This window comes from Primulina huaijiensis, unplaced genomic scaffold, assembly GCF_012295235.1.
Source record: "Primulina huaijiensis isolate GDHJ02 unplaced genomic scaffold, ASM1229523v2 scaffold42781, whole genome shotgun sequence".
NCBI classification, from domain to species: Eukaryota; Viridiplantae; Streptophyta; class Magnoliopsida; order Lamiales; family Gesneriaceae; genus Primulina; species Primulina huaijiensis.
In genome coordinates this window covers 164,423-187,888 of record NW_027360306.1, presented here as the reverse complement: position 1 = coordinate 187,888, position 23,466 = coordinate 164,423, and the positions used below count along the sequence as shown (strand labels likewise).

Genomic DNA, 23,466 nt, shown 5'->3' with positions numbered 1-23,466 from the left:
GGCCACATTGCATTTTCTGGAAATCTGGGGAAGTGAGCGCTATTTTTAGTAATTTTAAGGGACTGGATTATCAATAGCAACTTTGGCAACGACGTCGTAGCTATGCCGTCAAGTTGTAAGGAGCCCGTGATTTTCCTCCAAACCCTTCTCATTTTGCTCTCATGAAATGGCGTCTTTCAAGCCATTCGCTGTCGCTGCAAACTCTCTTCGATCTCGCCTCAGCCCTTCCCTGAGGACCCGATCCGGCGGTGGAGGAGGGCAGAGCCGTTGGACCAGCCCAGGCCACGAGGATCAGCCCAAAGGTTACCTATTTAACCGCACGCCATTGCTACCAGGGGAATCGAGGAAATGGGAGGACTGGGAGCTGCCGTGTTATATCACTAGTTTCCTTGCAGTCGTGATACTTGGGGTGGGCCTCAACGCCAAGCCGGATCTCACGATCGAGACGTGGGCGCACCAGAAAGCCCTTGAGCGGCTCGAATTGGAGTCGTCCCAGCCCGTGGAATCTGATTGAGAAACCTTCGGCGTTTTTATCGGGTGTGGCTTTGTTTAAACCTTTTTTTGGCCATTAAGCCAGGGCCTTTTGTCTGATATATTAAGTTCTGGAGAAATAGATGTAAGTATGTAACAGACTTGTTGTCGCTTCAGATTTGCAAATTCCAGAGTTTGAAATTTTCTCCGTTGAATTTGAAGTGGTTCCTTTCTTGGGATATTAGCTAATGATATTTCAGTTTGTTGATTTACTGGAAGTTATAAATGGTTTATACATATGATGCTTTATGGTGGAGTCTTTCTAAGTCGATGATTACAAATAGTTTATACTTATGTTTCTGATGATTTTGCGTTTGATGTTCTATCTATTTTTAGTTTAATGAAAGTTAATGTGATGTTATGTAACAATTACGGAGACACTAATCCCGTGTTGTTGCCACGGACATTTCTGACATTTTTAACTAGATATTGTGGTTATTCTGCATCTCTTCCTCACTGTTTCTTGCTTTTGCCTGAATCGTAACTTTTTATTCACGCATCGAGTTTAATCCACTCTCTATGGAACACTACGTATATTAGGTGTTCTTCGTTTACATGTATAAATGTTATGTATACTCTTTACGTTTTAGGAAGTGTTATTAGTGTGTTAAAATGGACAATGAAGTTGAGCTTTTTCAGACTGTATTTTGATGCTAACTGATTACAATAGTGCTGGTAGTTCATACTTCAGATATGCTTATTCCTTCAAAGGAACCATCAAAGAAATCACACGAGATTCCACTCTTTTTTGTATTGAGTAATTAGGCGTATCGAAGTTTTAATTTTGCGAGTGCATTCTGTGAAATGACCAAGTATATGAAAAAGTGTTCAATGGTCCTGCTGTGTTGTGTGGCTGCTGATGTGGCACGACGATCGAGATATTGTGTATTTGCTATTGTATGTTTTAAAAAAGAGTTACTTTTTTATCATTATCTATAACAATTTCCTACAAATCATTTGAGAAGCTTATTTGGATTCATTCTTGCAAATTTGGTTCTGTATTGGGTTACCTATACATGTGAACGAACTTTCGAGGTTGTCCTTCACAAAGGATGTGATCTGATGGAGTTGATGACTTTATTAATGAAATACATCCAAAGATTAAGTTCACCTACGCTTTCAGAGATTATTTCTTTTTCTTTTTTTAACAATGTTCTCTTAGGCTATACTTCTCGGTAAGCGGGAGAGTAGGTTCCTGTGTTGGGACGATCAGTTACTCTTCATCCAACTGAAGACTGGTTGGTGGCTGTGAGCTGGTGTTAATCTTCTTTGTTTCTCCTTATCACATCTCCTAGGTTTCCACTGTTCTAGCTTGGCGTTTGTTGGCATTGCTGATCAGATTTAGCCTGTTGCCACATAACTATGAGATGGCTTAGCATTTAGCAATGGTGTTTCTCCTTTAGTTGTATCAAGGTTAAATTTGAATAGTTTATATTCTAATAATGCTGATTGAGCTTTTATCGTGTTCCCGATAACCTTTTTTGCTCCTTCAAGATTTCTTCCCCTTACTATACCATGATCTAATAGTGACGTTCGATCTTTCCGAGACTCCACATCATTTTATGTTAAAAAGCTGACGTCCTTTGTTCTTGGACTGTAACCACATTTAATGCTTTTGTTATTCACACATTTGAGTCGTATATGAGTTTTGAACCGTGCTTGGATAGATCATTTCCTTCCTAACTTACATATTACTTAACCCATGGTGGTCCATGTGACTATAATGGAGAGTAAGGCCGGTCTCTCTTGTTGAAGGTGTGGGAAGCGGTGGAAATCGACCTTCAGGCGACCAATAAACACTTGAATCACGAACGATGAGTGGTGTGGGATTGGTTTTGTTAGAAAGCCTTTAAACCCTTGAAAAAGAATATTTTTATTTTTTACTTTTTATTGTAGATATTGTAGTTTCAGCCCTTGGTTACCACTACTTTATTTGCAACAATTATTTTATTTTATCAAAAGTTTTATTTATAAATTTGGTTGTGTATTAAATCTATATTTATTAATTTGTATTTTTCATTCAATTTGTCAAACAATCAATCTAATTTATTTTAATATTTAATTCACTTGATCTATATTTATCATTATTAGAATGAATTAAATGTTAAACAAAAGTGAATTAAAATTAATAACAAGTTTTAAACTTTAATTATCCAGTAAAAATTAAACTAATAGTTGAGTAGTTACAAAATAATCTATGTGTGCAATTCTTTCGCTCTATGCCAGGCACAATTGTCAAAATATTAAAATGGGAGTTGAAATGTTACAAATAAATGAAGTGACTGACGTGTGTATACAAGAATTTTTCCACCAAATTCTATTTGTTTGGTTACGAAACCGAATAGGAAGAACCGATGGTTTTAAAAACTTGTAACCATTTTGGGCTTGATGGATCGTGAGCTGGGCTGAGCTGGCTCAATCGAATGGTTCTTATGAGGCCATGGACTTCTTTTAATGTGGGCTTTTTGGGTCATTTGCCAGAACAGCCCACTTAAAATACGATATTTTTCGTTTCATGGTCCAGCTACGCCACTTAAAATATGGGTCTTCTGGGACATGAGCAGGGCTAGACCAATTTCATTATGGGCTATCGTTATTGGCCGCTCCTACTGGCGTTCAGGGCCCAAGGGACATCAGCGACGTCAATATCCAGACGTTTTACCATCTTTAATCCTTCACATATAGGCCGATCGTGTAAACTGTACAGTGTGCCTCTCACGTTTTCAATCGGTGGAGATGGGGAAGAAAAGAAAATCTAGAGTTCGGGATGAAATTCCGGAAGAAGTAGATTACGATGACGAAGAAGTCGAGGAAAATCTCCGGGCATCTTCCTCCTCAAACCAGAAAGCTTGTACGAGGTTTGGCACTTGTATTTCTCTCGTTTCATTTGCCTTGCCTTCTCGTTCGTGGTGTTTTTCGTTTTTTATGCGCTGTTGAGCATTAAATTCATTAATTTCGTTGGTTCATACTACTACTAGGACATACAAAATGCATAGAATTACTATTTGAAGTTAAAAAACTCTATAAACACAACTGCGGTAAAATCTAATAAGGCGCAGATTAAGCAGACAGTTTGGATTTACCGAGTTGTATAATATGCCGAATAGGTGGCCAGAATGATTCAAATTATTCGAGGAACTCTACCAGTATGATATGTTAACAATTGCAGGATGTTTCTGCATCACATGTTTGCCTATGCTCGGTTCTGATCTGCGAAGGAATGTACCTTGGTCCTGAGTATCTATTTGGGCGGCAGGAAATTGAATAATGTCAACTATGTATACTCAGCTGAATTACTGCCATTGCCATACCTTGAGGATTGGCCTAATTTGTTTGACTTCCATTTCCAAAAAATTTCCCCTTTGTATGAAATTATGAATAGAGGTTTCTAGGCTAGGGGTGAAAGATTATAAGATGATAATGTCTTCATGGTGTCAGTTTCACTGAAATTTGGTTTGGTTTTCATCGGGTGTGGCCAGAAAAATAATGCTTGTCTGGGGAACCAATCATGTGTTTGGGTAATTCTGAGAGAAAAAACCAAAAGATTATGGAAGTAATATTAGCAACTATTTGGGAAATTTGGAAGAATGAATCAAATTAATATTGGGAGCATATCAAGAAGATTTATCTCAACCATTGGCGAACATGGAATATTGGGTTGCGCTTTGAGTACGTGGACAAAAGATCTTAAAAAGAAACTATATGTAGTTCATTATGATTTGGTTGACAGCCTATAATATCCTAGGTGAATAATCATGTAATATGATTGTGTTGAGACTTGGTACCAAATTTGGGTTGTCATGCCTTTGCTTGAATATTGACATGAGAAGTGTTATATCCTTCAATTTTATATTTCATATTCGAAGCGATGGGTAAATAGTTGGTGCCTTCTGATTTTCCTCGCTTTCCATCTCATAAAGTTTGCCATCCTACGCACGAGGGCGGAGTCAAGATCGAGATTAGAGACTATAAATTTTGCAGATTGTGGCCAGAATTTTAATTTCTGTCTTGTTCAGTTGAAGTTTGGAGGGTAAAGTTAATTTTTTCCCTTCTAATATTGATGGACAACTTTTTCCATAGTGGCACTAGTCGTGTTTGACCCGTGGCGACCAAATTTTTCTGAGTTGAAAGAATTGAAACATCTTGGAAGGCCTCAAAATTTAATCCGTGATTGACATCTTGTTGTGATGGGGGGCCATCTGGTCGGCTACAAATTTCATACTCTCTCGTGAATGAGACAATGATTCATCTAGGTANATATCTTTTAAAAAATAAGTTGTTCGATGTTTGTTTGTTTGTTTGTTTTATTATTATTGCACGCCAGTAACATATTATAGTTTCATTAAAATAAACCAATAAAAAAACAACACGAATGGTCCGGTGAGTCCACCCACCACCCACCTACCAACCTATTCCAACCGACAATTCTATGAAATTCCGATTCCTTTATTTTTTATTTTTCCTTAATTCAACTGTCAATTAATTTTAATTAAATAATAAAATTACCAGTTATCGAACTACCGTTTCGAGAACGAACTTGTGTACCACTAAACCCTGTTTGATCCACTTTAATTTTCTAGATTTATCTTATGTATGAGTATAACACAAATTAAAATATCATTTGAAAATTACTAGTCAAAATGGACGTAATTAATCAGAAATATACTACTAGAAAAGAAAGCGAATAATTGTGAATTCATCAATAGATCATGAATAACAATCAAATCACACGAATCAACATATTTACACAAAACAATCGGAATCATTCCAATTTATACCTCCAAAATAATCGAATCAAATACATCCCAAGAAGTTCAATACATTTGTTGATAGAGTGGAACCAAACAAATATTTTTACAAAATAAATGAAATATTTACTGAAATCGTATTCTAATACAACCACTTTTTCCTAACAATGACAAAAAATATATATATATTTTTTAAAAAAAGTGGAAAACACGCCTCTGAATTATTGAGAATTATTGAGACAAGGCATGTCAAATCACAAGTTCTAAGCATTTAATGAGACGGAGGATTTGGGTCGTTGGCATGTAAACTCAGCGAATTTCTGCATTTAATGAGATATATATATATATATATATATATATATAATTATTTCCTAATCTATTATTTTTTTTAATACCACATTTTATTACTTTGTCACCAGAATTCGACATCACGTGACTTCAGCAACCACGTAAATTATTAATTACATAATGCGTGGTGTGGAATGTATGCACAGCTCTTTTCCTTAATTAATCTTTCAATTTTGGTGTTTAGCGGCGGGGTTAGGTTGATCCACAACCCTTCGGATTGTGATTCATATTGCTTTAAAGTTTAATATAATCTATTATATAGTTAATTCCAAAGCATAAGATGATTAAAAATGGAACTTGAAGCGAGCCTCTAATTCGGAGTTGATTTTTCCATCGCATCTTGTATAATTTAAAAAATTTCAAATTTATTGAAATAATATAGTCAGATTATTGAGACTTAAAATCAACCCATATTATTATAATTAACAATTACAACAAATAAAATATAATTAAAAAATACAATTTTTTTTAAAAAAAACATTTGTATTATTGGTATAGTGTTAGTACCAAATTTGATGTCAACCTGGGGTTGAAAATAACGCGCTTGGGGTTGGATTGGAGACCACTTTAGAGAACACAACTTGCTATCATGATGGTGGAGCCCACTAGCCATTCGTGTCAAATTGATATGAAATACAAGTGTTTAATAAAAATTTAATCAGAATCAAGTCGAGTGAATTATGACAAAATTATGCTAATTGAATCAATTTTTATATAAAAACTGTAATTTTTCTCATAAATTTGTCAATTTTTCTCATAAATGACAAAATTATGCTAATTGAATCAATTTTTATATAAAAACTGTAATTTTTCTCATAAATTTGTCAATTTTTCTCATAAATGACAAAATTATGCTAATTGAATCTATTTTTATATAAAAACTGTAATTTTTCTCATAAATTTGTCACCCTTTAATATATATATATATATATATATATATATACACACTGATAGAAAATAACTATCAAGGGTGGTCTCCAACTTCTCAAGTATTTTTTTTAAAAAAAATTACTGATGAAATTTCTTGGTGATTTTTCAAATGCAAGGAAAACACACGGGACATCTAATATTTTTGAAGTCCATCGTTTTACATTTCTATATATGCTATCCTATGCGCGGAACACTGTGTTTATATCTGGCATGTAATTGATTATTTGACTTCGTGCTTCCCACTTTTTATCCATTTAACTACAGCATGTAATGTATTATCAACATTTTTTATTCTTTATTACCATAAATGTTTTCGTGTTGCCAAACCTAAGCCTATCTGATTTGCAAAATAATCTAACTGTTTAATCACATTTTGTTGCCTTTTCTTGACAGTATCTTGTCCCCATGGAAAAACCTGAAACCCCTGCCCCCCCACACTTACACGAGCACAAGTTATAACCTGTTGTTCTAAGTGTGGTCTGATGCTTTCACAGCTTTGATTTATAAGGCGTTTCAGAGTGGTATAACTGCGTTAATTAATTCAGCCACCAAACTTTGTAGTAGTCTTCCGCTTGAAGCTGCGACGGAAAATCCAGGGGATTTGCTTTTTCTTGGTTTCTTGGGGAGAGTATACCGTGGAATCTACAGTTTCTTGGTCGAGTTGGCCAGTTGAGTTTTCATTAACTGATTTATTTGGGTTAAAGACTGAATCTTTGGCTGGGACTAGAGAGACCCACTTGAGTTTTTTGGCTTTGCAGGAATTGATGGAGGCGGAAAATGCTGATACTAAGAGCAAGATGGAAGATTATGAAGGGATTGAGCAAATTGGGAGAGGTTCTTTTGGGGCAGCGTTTCTCGTGCTCCACAAAACTGAGAAAAAGAAGTAACGAGTCCATGCATAAAATTTTAATCTTTGACTTTTTGTGTGGCATATTGCTGGGCTTAATTTTCTGATTGTGCAAAATTTTTCCAGAACGGTTGTGGAATGTATGGTGTGAATTATATTCTGAAGTGATGAGCTTATTTAGAAAAATAATTCCCTTAAAGTAATTGTTATATTTTCACCGTGACGATTCGTAAGAAAACTAAAACAGTCAACTCTACGTGAAACTGTTCTAGGAGATGTTCGAATCCATTCTCTTCAAGGATTATTGGTTTATCCTAATTGATCCCTGTAAGATCGTTTTGCTTATTTATAGATTGTCAGTTTAATGATGCTACCATTATCTTTGGTAGGTACGTGTTGAAGAAAATTCGTCTCTCTAAGATGACAGAGAAATCCAAGTGTACAGCGAATCAGGAGGTTAATTTATGCTTTTTAGTTAGTTTTTATGGCAGAAACACGGTGTCATGATTGAAGCAGTTTCTGTTTCGATTTTAAGTTATTACTCTTGAATCTATATCTTGATTATGTCTATATGTGTTCCATTTGGAGCTGAAATTGTACTTACTATTATCTTAGTCATCTGCCTTTTAACTATGTTTTGATTTGCTGATTTTGATTGTTGAGGTTTTTGACATTTTCAATTTCCTTTTTGTACTAGTTCTGTGCTAATCAGTATGCTATCTATGATAGTGACTGCACCTATGTTTTTTTAATAAGCCTAGAAGGTCTTAATACGTCAAAGATATGGAAAGAATTTGTTGATTCTCAAGCTTAATAATGTTCAGTTTTTGGAAATATGATTTTAGTCTACATTCAGGCAACTGTTTTCAATTTTTTTTCCTTGGGCATGTTTATGCTATGAATTTGGAGCAGAAGAATTTTCAACCTATTTAAGTAATGAGTTATTTAACTTGATAAAGCTCCGTTACTATTTTTTAACATGAAAAGTGTTTGGCATTGAGAACAACATACCTAGGGATCTCGTTTTGTTCCAATTTTATGAATAGATTTCCATCATACCTAGGGATCTCATTTTGTTCCAATTTTATGAATAGATTTCTTGGAACAAATAGCGTGTAACAAGAGGAATTTCTTTGAACAATTTTTTTGCACTTTTACTTAGTTTTTGGACTTTGTTGCAATGCGTGACCTATATAAGTAAATGTTTATGAAGTTTTCCTATTTTAGGTTTTCCTATTTTGCGATGAAAAATAATCTTCTTCATGTCTCTGTACAGATTAATGTAATAGCGAAATTGCAACATCCTTACATTTTGGAGTACAAAAATGCTTGGTTGGATAAGGTATTCTGTATTTTTTTTCATACGAATGTACAGTTGAGATCTGCCTCAGATTTCTTTTAGATTTTGTAAAGGTCGGTGTTTTTAACCTGAACTTGATTCTGAAGTAAACAGACGTAAACTATTTTGTTTTTTCCCTCCGCAGGGGAATTGCCTTTGCATTGTCACTGACTATTGTGAAGTCGGAAGCATGTAAGTGATTCTTCAGATTTTTATGCAATACTACCTTGCTCGAAGTGTACCAAAATTTCCATTCTCTGTTTATTGTATGAAGAAAGTTGTGCTGTTACTTCTGGAAATAAGAGTTGAAACTTTCTCCCAAATATGCATGTATGAAGGAGAGGAAATAACAAGTCAAGGAAATTGTAAAATATTGGTACCAAATCCTAACATGCCATGTCTTTATCATGTGATTCTTCTTTAGCTTTTCCTGGTTTTCTTGTATTTGTGGGTGTCTTCTTTTCAGTTTTCTTCATATTTGACAATATTTTCGTTGCTCAGATCTGAGAAAATTAGGATGGCTAGAGGAGCATATTTCCCCGAGGAGGTTATCTATTTGATATTCTTGTAAAAGCAGTCCTCTTATCTGAATGGAATAGCTTGTCCTTATTGTAACATTCTTCTATTTGCTTTTCAGAAACTTTGCAAATGGCTGACTCAGATGTTATTAGCTATTGATTATCTTCACTCCCATCGAGTCCTTCATAGGAATCTCAAGGTATTACGATGTTGCTGTGCCATTTAAGTTCAGTTTATTGACAATCGTTTCTTACACGATTTGCTTTCAATACAGTTATCTAACATATTTGTCACCAAGGAAAATGACATCTGTCTTGGTAAGGGGGTTTAAACAAGTCCTTAAAATAACTTGATTCTTGTACTCATTTCTAATGTTTTTTTTATGTTTTCTTCACTCATTTATTTTACAGGTGATTTTGGAGTAGGGAAACTTCTTGATGAGGAAGGCCTTGCCTCGACGGTATGAAATATATAATTTCCAACTATTTGTATGGAAACAGTACTATTTTCAACTTTCTACGGCATACCAGAGTGCACCAAGATGCGTAGCCTACTAAAATTGAGAACGAATAGTTATGGTGATTATGGTGAAAAACAGATGGTGGATGTTACTCATTTTATGTATATAACTCGAGCTCGAATTTGATCTGTTCACATTTGGGCTTGATATTGAGTAAATGTTCGAAATTGGATTGAGCTTGGGAGCTAGTTTTATTGTAAAAGGTACTTGTATAATATCTGTAAATATATTAAGTTACAGAGTGATCAATGAGCTATTTTAACTTGGATCAAAATATTGCCGAACATGTTTGAACACTTGAATCAAGTTTTATAATTACATTACAAGGATAATATTATTTGATATAACCCAAATAGCTCGTTAGTGAACTTGATCCGGTTACTTCCTAAAGTAACGAAAGAACTAATATTATGTTAACATATAGCTCCCCAGTAAATTATTTTTTGCAATGAAGGAAAGGATTGTGATGATACCCGCACTTGCGTCGAAACTTTGTGAAAGGGCTGCCGCTATTCTGTTGGTCAAACATTAAGAGACTACGTAACTGAAAGAGGGCTGGTGGAACTCATTGCATTTCTGTAGTTTTTATTATTTCCTTAGAAAATTATAGAGAAATTCCTATTACAGAACATGCTTCACCCGACGAAACATTTCGCAGACTTGATCTAAAGTAGCTATCTACAGGAGTTATAATGTAGCCCCTTCGTGAAGCCCTAACAAACCAATAAATGGGAAAGGAAAGAAACGATAATGTCTAGTGCATGTAGATAAAAGTAAGGTTTTTGCCTTACACTTGTTGAACTGTAAATCTTTATGTAATGTCTATAATTTCTTATCAAGTACTAGGTTGTTGGGAAACCCAACTACATGTGCCCGGAGCTTCTTACCGATAATATGCCATACGGCTATAAATCAGATATATGGTCGCTAGGTAAGTCAAACTTTGAGAATTTGAAGTTCACCGTGCAATGTTTTTTCTTGATGATTGAAAGTACTGTTTTCTTATTTTTAGGCTGCTGCATGTTCGAGATTGCTGCACACCGACAAGCATTTAAAGCCCCTGTAAGTTTGATCCTTCTGTTTCCATAGCATCGAATCCATTTCAACAGCTTTAGTTGCACAAATTGCTAAAACTAGAACTGGCTAAACTAGGATATGGTTGGACTTATCAACAAGATTAACAAATGTTTGCTCTCTCCATTTCCTCATATATATTCTTCGACTCTGTAAGCAGATTTTCAATTTGTTTCAATGTTTTGTTTTTTATGTTATAAATATGAAATTGATTGACATAAAAGAGGTTTTGGAAATACTCAGAAAACAGATCATTAAAAGCATGCTAAGGAAGTGTCCCGAACATAGGCCAACGGTGTGTTGATACTATTTTTCCCTTCATTTTGGCATTTGAGTTTATTTTCATTCGGTTTAATTATTTTTCTTCCATCATAGGCTGCCGAATTGTTGAGGCATCCCCATTTGAAACCTTTCCTGCTTCGATGTCGGAATCTACCTACTGTGTTTCTTCCTGTAAAATCTCCATCACCTAACAGCACGAAGGAGAAAACAAGCAAACCATCACCCAGCAATTCTGGTGGTGGAAAAAATGACAGAGAAACAGGGATGAAACCGAAACAGAAGGAACTGCTTCCATTATTTGAGGAAAACATTGATGTGCAGGATCTGAATTTACTAGATGGTGATGTCTTGATTGAAGACAAACACGAAACTAAAAGGGTTGACCCCACAAGCTATTCTGGGAATATTTCTCATGACAGCGAGGATTCAAAAAGTGGGGGCACAAGTTGTGAGACGACTGCTTGCAATGAAGACAGTCAAGAAATTTTCGAATCTTCAATGTCTCTGACAGAAAGCTTCAACTTGGAAGTTACATCAGCCATTGAAGAAAAAGCGGAAAGTTCTCCCAAGTACATTAAGAAATTGGAAGATTCCGACAGAAAGAGGGATAAAGCAATTGAATTGGAACCTTTGTGCAGTCCCCAAGTCGTGGAGGGAAAAGAAACAAAGGATGAAGATGCAATTCTTGAAAAGTGTAATAAAATAATAATGCTAGATACTGTCTGTAGTGATGAGCTTGCATCTGTTCTTGAAGAAGTCGTTATGTTAACTAAAGAAACTTTAACATCCAAAGTTGTTGCAGAATCTCAGAACTCTTTAAGCCGGGAAGAAAGTGTGGTTACATATTCAGGAGTGTCCCCTGATCCTGTGTCATCTGGAACTCGTCTGTATAAGGATATGGTTGAAACTGCAACAGAGAACTCAAGGGATTCAAGCCAAACTGACAAAGGAGATATCCATCCAATGAATCAAATATCATACGATGTGATAAAAACTGAGTTGGGGAATCATGGCAACGTGAGAGCAAATGCTTTAGAGTCACTGCTCGAATTGTGTGCACGACTGTTGAAACAGGACAAGCTCGATGAGCTTACTGGCGTACTGAAAGCATTTGGAGACGAGGCCGTTTCTTCTAGAGAAACAGCAATCTGGCTGACCAAAAGCTTGATCAATGCACAAAAGTTTGCAAAGGAATCCTAGTTTTCAAGATTCCATTTCGAAGGATTCTTTTGTTTTCAAGAAAAAAGAGTGGTGTTTGATTAGGTGTGTGTATGATTTGATTGGAAGAGATTAGTGCTGGATTGGATTTTGAGGATTGTGTTTATAAGTACACATGTTTGAATGTGCTTTTATTTTTTCCTTCAATTTATGCGTGTGTGATTTTTTTTTTCTTCTCTCTTTTGGGTTAGTGAATTGTAGTTCTCATTTGGCCCAATGATTTATTGTAGTTTTCCACTTTGAAGTGTTTGCTAGAAGAATTTTGAATGGGGGGTTTGAAGTAAAAGTTTGATGTTATCCGATGAAGTGTTTGCTCTTTATAAGTAATTTAATATAATAAAAAAATAAATAAAACTAATAAGTAATATAATATTTAATTTGATTGATAAATAATTATTTGTTTGGTTTGATTGATTAAAATTGAGTAAAGATGATAAATTATAATTTTGTTTTTTCAATAATTAACAAAATATTAATAATATTATTTATTAATGTTAATATTGTAATTTAAATTTAATGATTTGATTGATGTAAGATAAATAATTAGTAAATAATAATCACAAAAAATCATATGAAACAGTTTCATGAATAAAGATATGTGAGACCGTCTATTCATAAATAATATCACAAAGTAAATATCGAGTATGATAAATAAATTATCAAGAAATTGCTAATGTAATACTTGAAACTGTGCCTCAATGGTATTATTAAATCATATTTTTAAGTGTCGTTCGCATTCATTTGTTTGTTATAGAATATAGAGACATTGAATATATTGATATGTACTAGCCTCAATTTAATGCACATCCCAGAATAATTTCTGCTCCCGGGTGTAAGGGCTGACCCACAATGATAATGGACTGGAACTTGGGCCAACACAATCCTGGACTGGGCCCAGCCTAGCTTCGTTTTAGCATGCGTTGGAATTTTCTTCCTCGTTGGGAACTGTTTATACAGAATCAAGCGAAACGGCTCTCTATCCTCCGCTCTCTGTAAAACCCTTCACAAAGAGCCAATGATGGGTTAAGTTCAGTGGAGTAAATGAAATTTCTCAGGTAAAAGAATTAAATAAAATCTTGGAATCCATTTCAAACGATTTCTTTTTTCTTTTCTGTTTATATATCAGGTAAAATAATAAATAAAATCTTGGAATCCATTTCAAACGATTTCTTTTTTATTTTCCTTTGATGACAATGAGGGCGTAACCCTTCATTCAGCTTCCCTCATTGTCATCAAAGATCCGTAATTTACCTCTTTATCCTTTGACTTTTGCATTTTCCTGTACGAAGTAGTTTAGACTTTTTTTTTGGGTTTGCAATTCAAAAAAAGTGGTTTCGATAACCCATTGTTTCCTTATTGATCATTGCTTTCCTTTTTCGATAAACATGATTTTTATCTTATTGTTCTCTATCTATGTATTCCAATGCTATTTCTACTGGTGTTTAACAGTTAAGAAAGATAATTGACATGAGTCAACCATCAGTGGTTTTAGACACAGCTAGCTACGATGACACGATTCGATTCTGGGAGGCAAAAAGTGGGCGTTGCGACCGGACTATCCAATATCCTGAATCTGTATGCCCCCAAAATCTCAGCTTTTTTAGTTTCAAATTTTAGTTTTCTTTGTTTATTACTCTATTTTTCACTTTCCTGTATGCCTAAAAAAATTATCAGCCTGTTGGGTTTCATCCTTGGTTTTGCTGTGTTTATAACTTTCTGTTTCCACCCCGGTGCTCATGTTTAAAACGGATAATATGTGTACAATTTATTGTTCGATGTTAAAGTGATTATATTTCTGTTGGATGTCGAAATTTGATACTATATATGAGTTTAAGCTTCCAGGGGAGACTGCAAGCTGGTTTAGAATGTGTTTTATTGAATTTGATACTAAATTTTAGGCTGAATGAATCATTTCTTTTAAACGTTGATATCTGTGTTTTGGCCCAAATGCGTTTTTTAAGCATGCAGTTTCCTATAGACAATGCGGACAAGGCTTGTTTTACGACGAGAAAAATATGTGCAGTGCCAGTAGTTAAATTTGTTTACTGAACCTATGTATTAGGTTTTCTTCTTTCTGAATGAATTTAAAAAATCCTTTCACATTTTACTGTCTTAGAATTTCTTCCCCTCTGCATCAGAATGTTAGTTCTATTGGTGGTTTAATTATACACAGATGTAACTGTTTGGTGTATTGCATCGAGCTGTTAGTATTTGGCTCAAAGCATTAAGGGCTATAGAAGGTCTGGCAGAAGTGAATTTGCTTTGGTTATCATACTCTTCAAAGGTTTCTAACACAGTTTTGCATAGCATAACCGCATAAGTGCACCGATGATGGCAGAAATTGATATTAATTTTCTCTGCAACAAGTAAACAGGCTCGATTTTTACACCCAATAAGTGCGGCCTAGCAGCAGCCGGGAATCCTCATATATGATTATTCGATGTTAATTCGAACAGTCCTCAGCCAGTATGCCATCTTGTTTCGCTTATTCTAATATATTCTGCATTTTCTCTGACAAGATTTTAATGCTTTTATCAGCTGTCTTTACTTTTATCTGCCAATTCTTGTTCTTCTGTCAGGTGATGAGCTATGATTCTCTCACTAATAATGTGATGGCAGTTGGATTTCAGCGTGATGGAAATTGGATGTATTTAGGTTCTGAAGACGGCACTGTAAAATTTGGGACTTGGGGTATGGGGAGTTTTTATAATATGTAACTTGTCATTCAATATCTTTTGTCTTCTTCCTGCCCGTCATCGAGCAGAGTCTGATCTTGAGCTTTTCAGTTTAGATAATTTATTGTGGATCTACTTTCATTTTGTGACATAGGGCACCTGGTTTCCAGAGAGAATATGAAAGCCGTGCAGCAGTTAATACTGTTCTCTTGCACCCAAATCAGATCTGTGATGAATTTGTTATCTATCAATGAGGCGTCTTACTGAAATTTGAACTATTTGAGGTATGCAGGAGAGCAGGGTTATGTTTTCAATGGCTAGAAAAATCATATTCTGGATGATGGCTGTGAAATATGATTTTAGCTTATTAATCTTCTGATCTGCTATTGTCATAGGAACCACCAATGGATAATTGAAATGGACCATGACACAGAGGTTTTGATCCAATACTTCATGATGGAAGCCAATTATTTTTTAAAGAACTCAAATTCTGACCATACCAAATCTGTGATGGGGGATATCTAACGAATTCATACCATCATTTTTTTTTATCTTTCCTTCAACTTTCATGAACAATCTGCTACGTATTATTTTCCTGGAGAATTTAAATGCCCTATGCTGGTCTTTTACCTTTTCCTCTCTTGGTGATTTGCAGACTGAACTGATTTCTGGGTACCAAAATGGCAATATCCGTATATGGGATTTGAGAGCGAATTCTTGCAGCTGTGAGTTGGTATGTAGCTTACTACAGTCTTTTGATCGTTTGAGTTATCCACAAATCTTAGCTTCATCCCTCTTTTTCAAAAGTATGAACTTCTTTCACTAAAGTTCAATCTAGATTACTCAAGACATCAAATTTGTTGGCAGAAAAAATCTAGAAAGTCTTTATGTGGTGTAGATATAGTTTCAGTGAAGGTGGTTTAGGTTATGGAAGTGATTGATCTTGTAGGTTGAATCACTGATCCCAACTACTTGTTGGGAATAATTAATGTGTTGGGATCATGAGAGTATTATTGATAATTGTTCTTAGCCATTGTGAAACCATGGGTGAGAATTGATCCTTTTCTGTGGTTCTGAATTGGGCCTCTGCGTAGGATTAATGTGTATTCTCTGTTACATATAATTTCATGTATGGCTGGTTTTAAGACATGGATTCCGTCCTCTAGGGAAAAAATGCTTGGGCTTTGTTTTGCTGACAACTTTAGATAAACAGAAAACTCGAGGGTAAGAATCTGTAGCACATTTTACCGTCCACTTACCTGTGATTTATTTGGTGGATAATTCAATTTTTTCACATTCACAAACAAAGTTTTGTAGTGCGACATAACATATTTTGTAGGTTCCAGAAGTGGATACAGCAGTAGGTTCCTTGACAGTAATGTGGGATGGAAGCCTGATAGTTGCAGCAAACAAGCGAGGTACCTGTTATGCATGGCGATTGTTGCTAGGGACTCAAGTGAGACAGCCATGAACAAATATATTATTCACTTTTTATGCTTTGCATTTGACGACTTAGTAACCATGAGTTGATTAAGCTTATTGCAGACTATGAGCGTCTTCGAGCCACTGCACAAGTTGCTGGCTCACAATGGGTATATTCTTAAATGTCTCCTCTTTCCCGAATTTTGTGAACCAAACCGGTTAGGATCCACGACCTTTCTCTTATCTCAAGAACTGTTTTATTTACATTTGGGCTTCTATTTCGAATTTTTCTCCTTTATTCTAATCTCAGGACTAGATTGTCTCGGATTTATACTTCTGACCATACCGTCAAAATATGGAACGCAGATGGTTTTGCGGCGTTGGAAAAAACTGTAACAGGTAAACATTGGTCCTTTTAACCAAACGCTTATATATAATTAGCTTGGTTTAAACCATGTATATCTTGATGTTATTTGCTGTGACATCGATGTTACTTCTACGTTGTAGGACATCAATGCTGGGTTTGTGACTGTGTTTACTCTGTTGTTGGAGCTTTTCTTATCATAGTATCAAAATTTCTTCAGTGATCTCTATGATAACGTCTACTAACTGCTTTCTTTTACTGGATTGATACATTTGGTTTCAGCTTCTTCTGATTCAACTGCAAGATTATGGTCCTTGTCCAATGGTGAAGAAATTAAAGTCTACAAATGTCATCAGAAAGCAACCGTATGTTGTGCTCCTTGATGGGAATGAACCTTCAAGCTGAACTGTCAACTGCCATCACTTGGGGGAACTTTTTTTACTTTCGTGAACAATATTGTCAAGACAAAGTAGCTGATGAAATTTGATCCGACCTGTGTGTATTTCGGATCAAATTAACATAACAGCATTAACTGTGTATTTACAAGCTGGTGGTACATGGTAGTTGTGACAGTGGCCCTTTTTATTTAATCCATTTCTGCAGGCACGGAGTGTCGCACCATTGGTTGAAAAAATTTCTCAAATTTTAAAAAACATAATTTTCCTCCGTAAAACATTTAAATCTGATCGGCATTGTCATTATTGCAACAAGCACTTGCTCAATTTATAGTATCATAACATATATAAATGAATTGTTACTCATACAGCCTGTTCAGTACAAAAGCATCATGCACAAGCACTTCTGAGTATCACAACTGTGAATCGAAAAGTGACTCGGTTACAAAACATAGGTTGGACTTACTGCGACGTGTTTTGTATAGCTGGGGACGTCCCTCCATTGTTAAGCTTTGCAGGTGCGATTTTGGCAGGTGTTGATCGCTCAGACTGAGAAAATTGAATCAAGATTTGCATAAGAGCCGTCACAATTGCCAAGCCAATTGCTGAAAAGGTAACCCCTTTCCAAGAAGAGAAAAGTGAGAACCATTGGCAAACTTTCAAGGTCCCCAAGATGAGCAAAATGGCCCAAGAACAGACAACCTGTTTTTAAAAGAAAGATTCACAGTTGTCCGAAAAGGAGATTCATTAAGATACAAAGGAGACTGCATGAGAATTTTACCAACAGGGACTTCACAGGGCGACCAGTGTTTTGCAATTGTTCACCAAAGGAACCCTCTGCCATATATGTGTCCAGTAACTTATCCTAATTAGACAGAAGCTGATCATAAAGGGGAAGTGTTCGCAAATATGTAAATATTCAGTATGCTTTGGCCAAATCTTTATTAACAAGGCCAAACCATGTTAGAAGAAAGGTGATTCAAGGATCCATTTGCTGGTGCACCTTGGCTACAAAGATATCCCTACACCACTGAGCAACGGCATCATCTGTATCCGGTAAATCCTTCATTAGCTCTCTCTTGAGGTGGACATGCACCTAACAGATGGCAAAAGATCAACACAACATACAAGCAAATGTGATGAAGAAAATGTCTCACAGTAAGTGACATACAAGTATACAACATTAATCAGTATTCTTAAATCTAGAAACAAGTGTAAAGTCTCAATGCTAAGAACCACTGCAGTTTCACCTATGAAGAAACTCTGTAATTGATTCTTAGATCTTGCATTTGACAGCTTATGTTGCAGACCTGGTGTAAGTTTTAGCATTTTGTTTTAATAGAATGAGCAATGATTTGCTACTTTATTGACGGACCTAGCTTGGACTACAGGCTTATCAGGGGAATTCAGTACACCACTTGAACGACACCACTTCAATTATTTCAAAACTGCATATGTTGCCGTAACATTACCATACATGACACCATATTTTGAGAATAAAGATTTTGCAGGCTTACCACGGAAGATTGTCCTTTGAAGAGTCTCAGCATGGTTGGTGCAGGAGAAGTTTTGGGGATTGCAACAGTGACATTATAAATAGCTGGAACAAATGATCTCATATGACTTACTGCTGTAACAAAACCCTGAAAAGGATCCAAATTAACCCAAAAGCAAGTATACAGATAATTTGATATATCATCGAACAATAATGTTGCAATACAGTAGGGAAAAGTTAAAATTGTTTCAGTGAACAATGGTCATTCTGACTCATAGCTGCACAAGCAAAGCTCCAGAAAACAATTATAAAGGGCTAGTTTATTTGAACAAACGGCAACCCCTTCTTTAAAAAAAACAAAAATATAACTTTACGAGAATGATATTCTGAAGCAGCAATCCTCATGTTGCATCAACAATGAGAAACGATGGAACATGATGATTGTCTGTATTAAAAAAAAACAATGAGAAATGACATTAAAAATTTCTGTTTCAACATGAAGCCTTTTTGCTTGCCGGACTTGCTCATACTAAAATTTGTTAGGGATGCATTACTGAGAAACGACAATCAGGCAGCTCAAATGATTTTTTCAATAGGGATTAAACTAGCCAAATTGAAAACCACACCGAGCTTTATTACTGATGACAGCCATGAACAATTCTTCTTGGAGTAGGTTGTAACCTTAGTACGAGGAATCAAAACATTTCTTGGAACAGGCAACCCAGTCGAGGATGCATATTCTTGAGCGGCTAAAAGTTTTGCCTGGGTGAAGCGAGTACCCTCAACAAATAGTGCCAGCCAAAATGGCCTAGGGAAGTCCCTTAGCCTTTGAAGTCCAGACTGCAAGAGATTTAACCAAGATCATGTTACGATCAAGGACTGTCTAAGCCAAAAACGCTAAAGAAAAAGGCATACAGGTCAAAGAAACATAAGAGAATATGAGGCAAGGGCAACTCATGGTAAAAAGAGTTATCCCTTGACCATACCTTTAAGGTGCTTTCATCCTTCACCCAGCTTCTTTCAAGAAAGAGATACTCAGAAAACCACATGGACCATCCTATCACCTGCATACAGGGTGAAATCAGGGCATCCATTCAATAAAGGGTATAAACGAGTCAATATTGAGTTGAGCATGTGAAATTTTACGGGGCTCTGCTCTCTAGCTCGAGCTTGCGCTCAAAATCAAGAAGCTTAAGCTTGAAAAGGCTAGTTCATTAGTTTTGTTTCAACATGTTTGTTAGCTCAGATCACGAGATTTTAAGTAGCTAAAAAGTAAGCTCAAAATCATTAGAAACCTCAAACTCGGCTTAAAAAAGCTCAAGCTAGGCTCGCCATGCTCATGAGCAACTCAGCTCAACTTACATATCTAGTTCAATCATCATTGTATCTGGTCATATTTCCAGCAAAAGAATAATTAGAACCACGAGAAGAGAATCACATAGAAAGGAGAGGGGAACAGAGAAAACAACATAATATGTTTATGACTTCTGTTTGATGGATCTATCTATTGAGAGGTTTGGGAATGAGTTCCTAACAAGAACACTTTTACAACATTCATTTTAAAACTCCATTAAAAAATTGCACTCTGTCTTTTCTCCAGTCAGGTAAACACGCGTTCTGGCTAGAACCACGGCCTAAGTCTTGGGAAACAAACTGTTCCATTATCGAGCTGATGGTTTGTCCACGCCATATCTTCACTTAACATTAATGCAAACTGCAAATAATCTCATAAATATAGTTTGATGATGAATTCAGTACTATCCACAACTTATCTCAACTGTATCACGTCATCTCATGAAAAAAACAGATGATTGTCAAATATGGCCAACTAATTAGCATCCATCAACTGCATTTTTTCTCTATTGCTTAACTAGAAATCTAATATGTAACGACTAAATCATATGAAAAAAATTTGCAGTCAGAGCGATGGAACTTCAATACCATAAGAACAAAGGTCAAAGCTAGATGCTTACTGGGAGGAGCTTTGAAGATTTCTTCATAACAGCTAATGTGCTACCTAAGCAACCTGATCGCTGTTGTACAAGAGAATTGCACTGATGAATATATGTTAACACACTCACTGAGAACCAACACGCAGATGACAAACCTGAGCCAAAACCCATCCAACAAGCCAATCAATGTCACTTTTGTGATTAGACATGACAAGTGCATGCTCTTTACCTATACAAGTTACCAGTAAAGCCAAATACATGCAAATTCAGTAAGGGTAAATTTTCAAGGCACGGGGACGCAAATCATTATCTATAAACAACTTTTTTGCAGCCTTACCCAGCAATTTAAAGGTTTCAGAATCAGTGTACAGTTCAATCTGCAGCCACAAAATCATTGCAACATGAGAGACTCAGGTGATTCAGATGAATGAAAAATTAAAAAACATGGTTTGATTATCAGCTTAATTTCTTAAATTCTGCCAAGAGTTTCAGCTCATATTGTACCCCATCATCTTAAACCAGATAATGTAAGAATCAGCATAAAATTGCAAAATGTCATCTTGCATATTGTACTCCATAAGACGCAGGAATCATGTAATACTAAAGTTCTAAGCAGCAAAGAAAAGTTTGGTTTATCAATACTTTAAAGGTTCCAAAATCAGTGTCAAATCAATTTGCAGCCACAGAATCACTGCAACATAATAAGACTCAGATGATTCAGACGAATAACAAATTCAAAACCATGGTTTGACTGTCGGTTTATGAAGAAATAGGTAGCGAATTTGCTTAGGTCCTATGCAATAAAGAATAAACTGCCAAATATCATACATCAACATAAAATAGCAAAGACATCTGTTTTGGTCCTAAGAAGGAATCATGTCATCTACACAGCAAAGAATATTTGGTTTATCATATTTCTCAAAGAATTGTCAAATATCATAAATCATTGGGTTTCAATTCACTTTATTGCATTGGTACTAGCTTGGGGAAATAAAGTTACCCATCATAAGGATACAATAATCAATAATCTTCCCATGAAATTTTTTAGTCCTTAAGACCTTAACAATATATGGGTAGTCACAAATATTTGATTTATTGCGACTAGCTTAACCATATATGGGTAGTCACAAATATTTGATTTATTGCGACTAGCTTGAAATCAGAAACTTAATCCCAGCTGCAAACACAGATATTTCAGAAATATAAGAAGTCATCAAAATAATTGCTATGCTAGTATTCTGTGATGAACTCCACGGAGTCCCAAGTACCAATACAATTTTTTAGACTCAAATTTAATGTGGCATTTTAAGAAATCACCTTAACACCAGCCCACCAATCGACCAGCCACACTAATTCAAGCCACAAAAGCTCAGCGACCTCTCTGTTTATCCTCCTATACTTGTTCTTTGACAGCGGCCTTATCAACACATAACATATAGCCTGAAAATTTCCCAAAACTAAAGTCACGCATTTCTTCAAACTAAAAGCAAAAAAAATGGAACTCGAAAGAAATATAACTGAGAACCAATAGCTTAACATTAAGGGAAAAAAACCCTTCTCGCGTCTGAGGCAAAATTCGATGAAACCAATAAAACTATCAGAATTAGCCAGTAAAATTATCCCAAAAATTCGAACCTGAATCAAATTGACGACAAGGCCAGAAATGAAAAAGAGAACACCCAACGGCACAATAACAGCTGCGGCAGCAATCGCCATATCCCCGTAACAAGCGAAACCGTATAAACTCAGATTACGATTCTTCTCTCTCAAGGAATAAAAAAAGAAGAAACAAATCGAAGCAATTTTTATAAGAAGAATTTTCTGGGAAAACGTGTTGCAGCAATTTCAAGATTTCGCTCACTTCGACACCCGGTTATCAAATTATGACACTAAATACTCATAAAACATATTTACTGAATAATTACGAGCAGAAAAATGGCGTAATCTAGTAGCAGTACTGCAACGGAAATGGATGCATTTCTAGAGAGAGCGAGAACGTGAGCGAGTAATTCTGGTGGAGTAAAGAGGGAAACAATAGTAAATGTTATTGCTTCGCTGAGTTGTACCGTACAAGTCACGTGAAGCATGAGAAGAAGATAACGTCGTGTCACGCGCCTATTAGCAAAACATTTAAAAAAAATATTTTTTGGGAAAAAATATATCTGATAAATAATACTACTATTAATTATTTTTAAGAAAAAATAAAATAATATAGGATGGGATGTGGGAAATAAAAAGTTTGAAGTAATTCATCTTAGGGGGTACAGTCAAGAATATGATTGTGAAAAATCAGTGAATTATCGTAAATAACTAATATTGATTGTATTTTGAGAAAATAAAAGGAATACAATTAATTTGAGGATAAATTAAAAGAAGTTGAATAATTATGTTAGTAGGTCTACTAAAAATAGTTTTAAAAATATTTGTCACATTTAATAAGTTGAGATATAATATAATTTTGATTTAATTAAGCGCAATTATTGAGGTTTTTAAAATTCTTAATTACAATTAATTTTGAAAACTGATTACCAAATATTGTTGCTTTAGCAAAATAGATTTTAAACAAATTCATAAATAAATATGTGTGTGTGTACGTTGGGAGTATTGATGGCAATAATAGTGGTTAAGGTAGAGAGAAACATGTGTTAGTAGTATAAATAAGTGTGTTGTGAGACGGTCTCACGAATTTTTATATGTGAGACGGATCAACTCTACAGATATTCACAATAAAAAGTAATAATCTTAACATAAAAAGTAATATTTTTTCATAGATGACCCAAATAAGAGATTCGACCCACGAAATTGAT

At 35.3% G+C, this 23,466-nt stretch overlaps 4 protein-coding genes and 1 long non-coding RNA gene across 11 annotated transcripts; 4 read left to right on the top strand and 1 right to left on the bottom strand.

The window, feature by feature from the left end:
* The first annotated feature begins 166 nt into the window (after positions 1 to 166).
* Positions 167 to 514, top strand: LOC140969776 (uncharacterized). Its single transcript, XM_073431227.1, has one exon. The coding sequence runs from the start codon at positions 167 to 169 to the stop codon at positions 512 to 514; it is 348 nt and encodes a 115-aa protein (XP_073287328.1).
* Positions 515 to 2,773: 2,259 nt separating this feature from the next.
* Positions 2,774 to 4,608, top strand: LOC140969835 (uncharacterized). The gene is made up of 2 exons (XR_012174015.1): positions 2,774 to 3,389; positions 4,011 to 4,608. It is a non-coding gene; the product is annotated as an uncharacterized lncRNA (long non-coding RNA).
* A 2,238-nt stretch (positions 4,609 to 6,846) lies between these two features.
* On the top strand, positions 6,847 to 12,368 carry LOC140969789 (serine/threonine-protein kinase Nek6-like). The gene is made up of 14 exons (XM_073431245.1): positions 6,847 to 7,225; positions 7,316 to 7,440; positions 7,794 to 7,860; positions 8,681 to 8,746; positions 8,889 to 8,935; positions 9,245 to 9,290; positions 9,381 to 9,461; positions 9,537 to 9,579; positions 9,673 to 9,722; positions 10,629 to 10,713; positions 10,795 to 10,844; positions 10,935 to 11,008; positions 11,100 to 11,151; positions 11,232 to 12,368. The coding sequence occupies exons 2-14, from the start codon at positions 7,322 to 7,324 to the stop codon at positions 12,336 to 12,338; spliced, it is 1,887 nt and encodes a 628-aa protein (XP_073287346.1). The 5' UTR covers positions 6,847 to 7,225; positions 7,316 to 7,321; the 3' UTR covers positions 12,339 to 12,368.
* A 914-nt stretch (positions 12,369 to 13,282) lies between these two features.
* LOC140969851 (non-functional target of rapamycin complex subunit LST8-2-like) lies at positions 13,283 to 17,884 on the top strand. Of its 7 annotated transcripts, none has more exons than XR_012174016.1 (9): positions 13,283 to 13,411; positions 13,840 to 13,931; positions 14,565 to 14,652; positions 14,731 to 14,822; positions 14,936 to 15,764; positions 16,198 to 16,255; positions 16,371 to 16,852; positions 17,100 to 17,667; positions 17,746 to 17,884. XR_012174016.1 is itself a non-coding variant. In XM_073431365.1 (9 exons), the coding sequence occupies exons 3-9, from the start codon at positions 15,449 to 15,451 to the stop codon at positions 17,620 to 17,622; spliced, it is 519 nt and encodes a 172-aa protein (XP_073287466.1). In that variant the 5' UTR covers positions 14,936 to 15,047; positions 15,186 to 15,315; positions 15,427 to 15,448; the 3' UTR covers positions 17,623 to 17,706. The 7 variants fall into 7 exon arrangements, 5 of the variants coding, with proteins under 5 accessions (XP_073287464.1, XP_073287466.1, XP_073287463.1 ...); XR_012174017.1 differs by having other exon boundaries at positions 16,371 to 17,182; positions 17,584 to 17,667; XM_073431365.1 differs by lacking the exons at positions 13,283 to 13,411; positions 13,840 to 13,931; positions 14,565 to 14,652; ... (1 more) ...; positions 16,198 to 16,255; positions 17,746 to 17,884 and having other exon boundaries at positions 14,936 to 15,047; positions 15,186 to 15,315; positions 15,427 to 15,466; ... (4 more) ...; positions 17,100 to 17,182; positions 17,584 to 17,706.
* Positions 17,516 to 22,743, bottom strand: LOC140969849 (1-acyl-sn-glycerol-3-phosphate acyltransferase 2-like). The gene is made up of 11 exons (XM_073431361.1): positions 22,295 to 22,743; positions 21,977 to 22,099; positions 20,997 to 21,036; positions 20,815 to 20,888; positions 20,681 to 20,740; positions 19,694 to 19,771; positions 19,389 to 19,547; positions 18,730 to 18,855; positions 18,216 to 18,308; positions 17,994 to 18,077; positions 17,516 to 17,914 (listed from the first exon to the last, which is right to left on the bottom strand). The coding sequence occupies exons 1-11, from the start codon at positions 22,373 to 22,375 to the stop codon at positions 17,675 to 17,677; spliced, it is 1,158 nt and encodes a 385-aa protein (XP_073287462.1). The 5' UTR covers positions 22,376 to 22,743; the 3' UTR covers positions 17,516 to 17,674.
* Between the last annotated feature and the right edge of the window lie 723 nt (positions 22,744 to 23,466).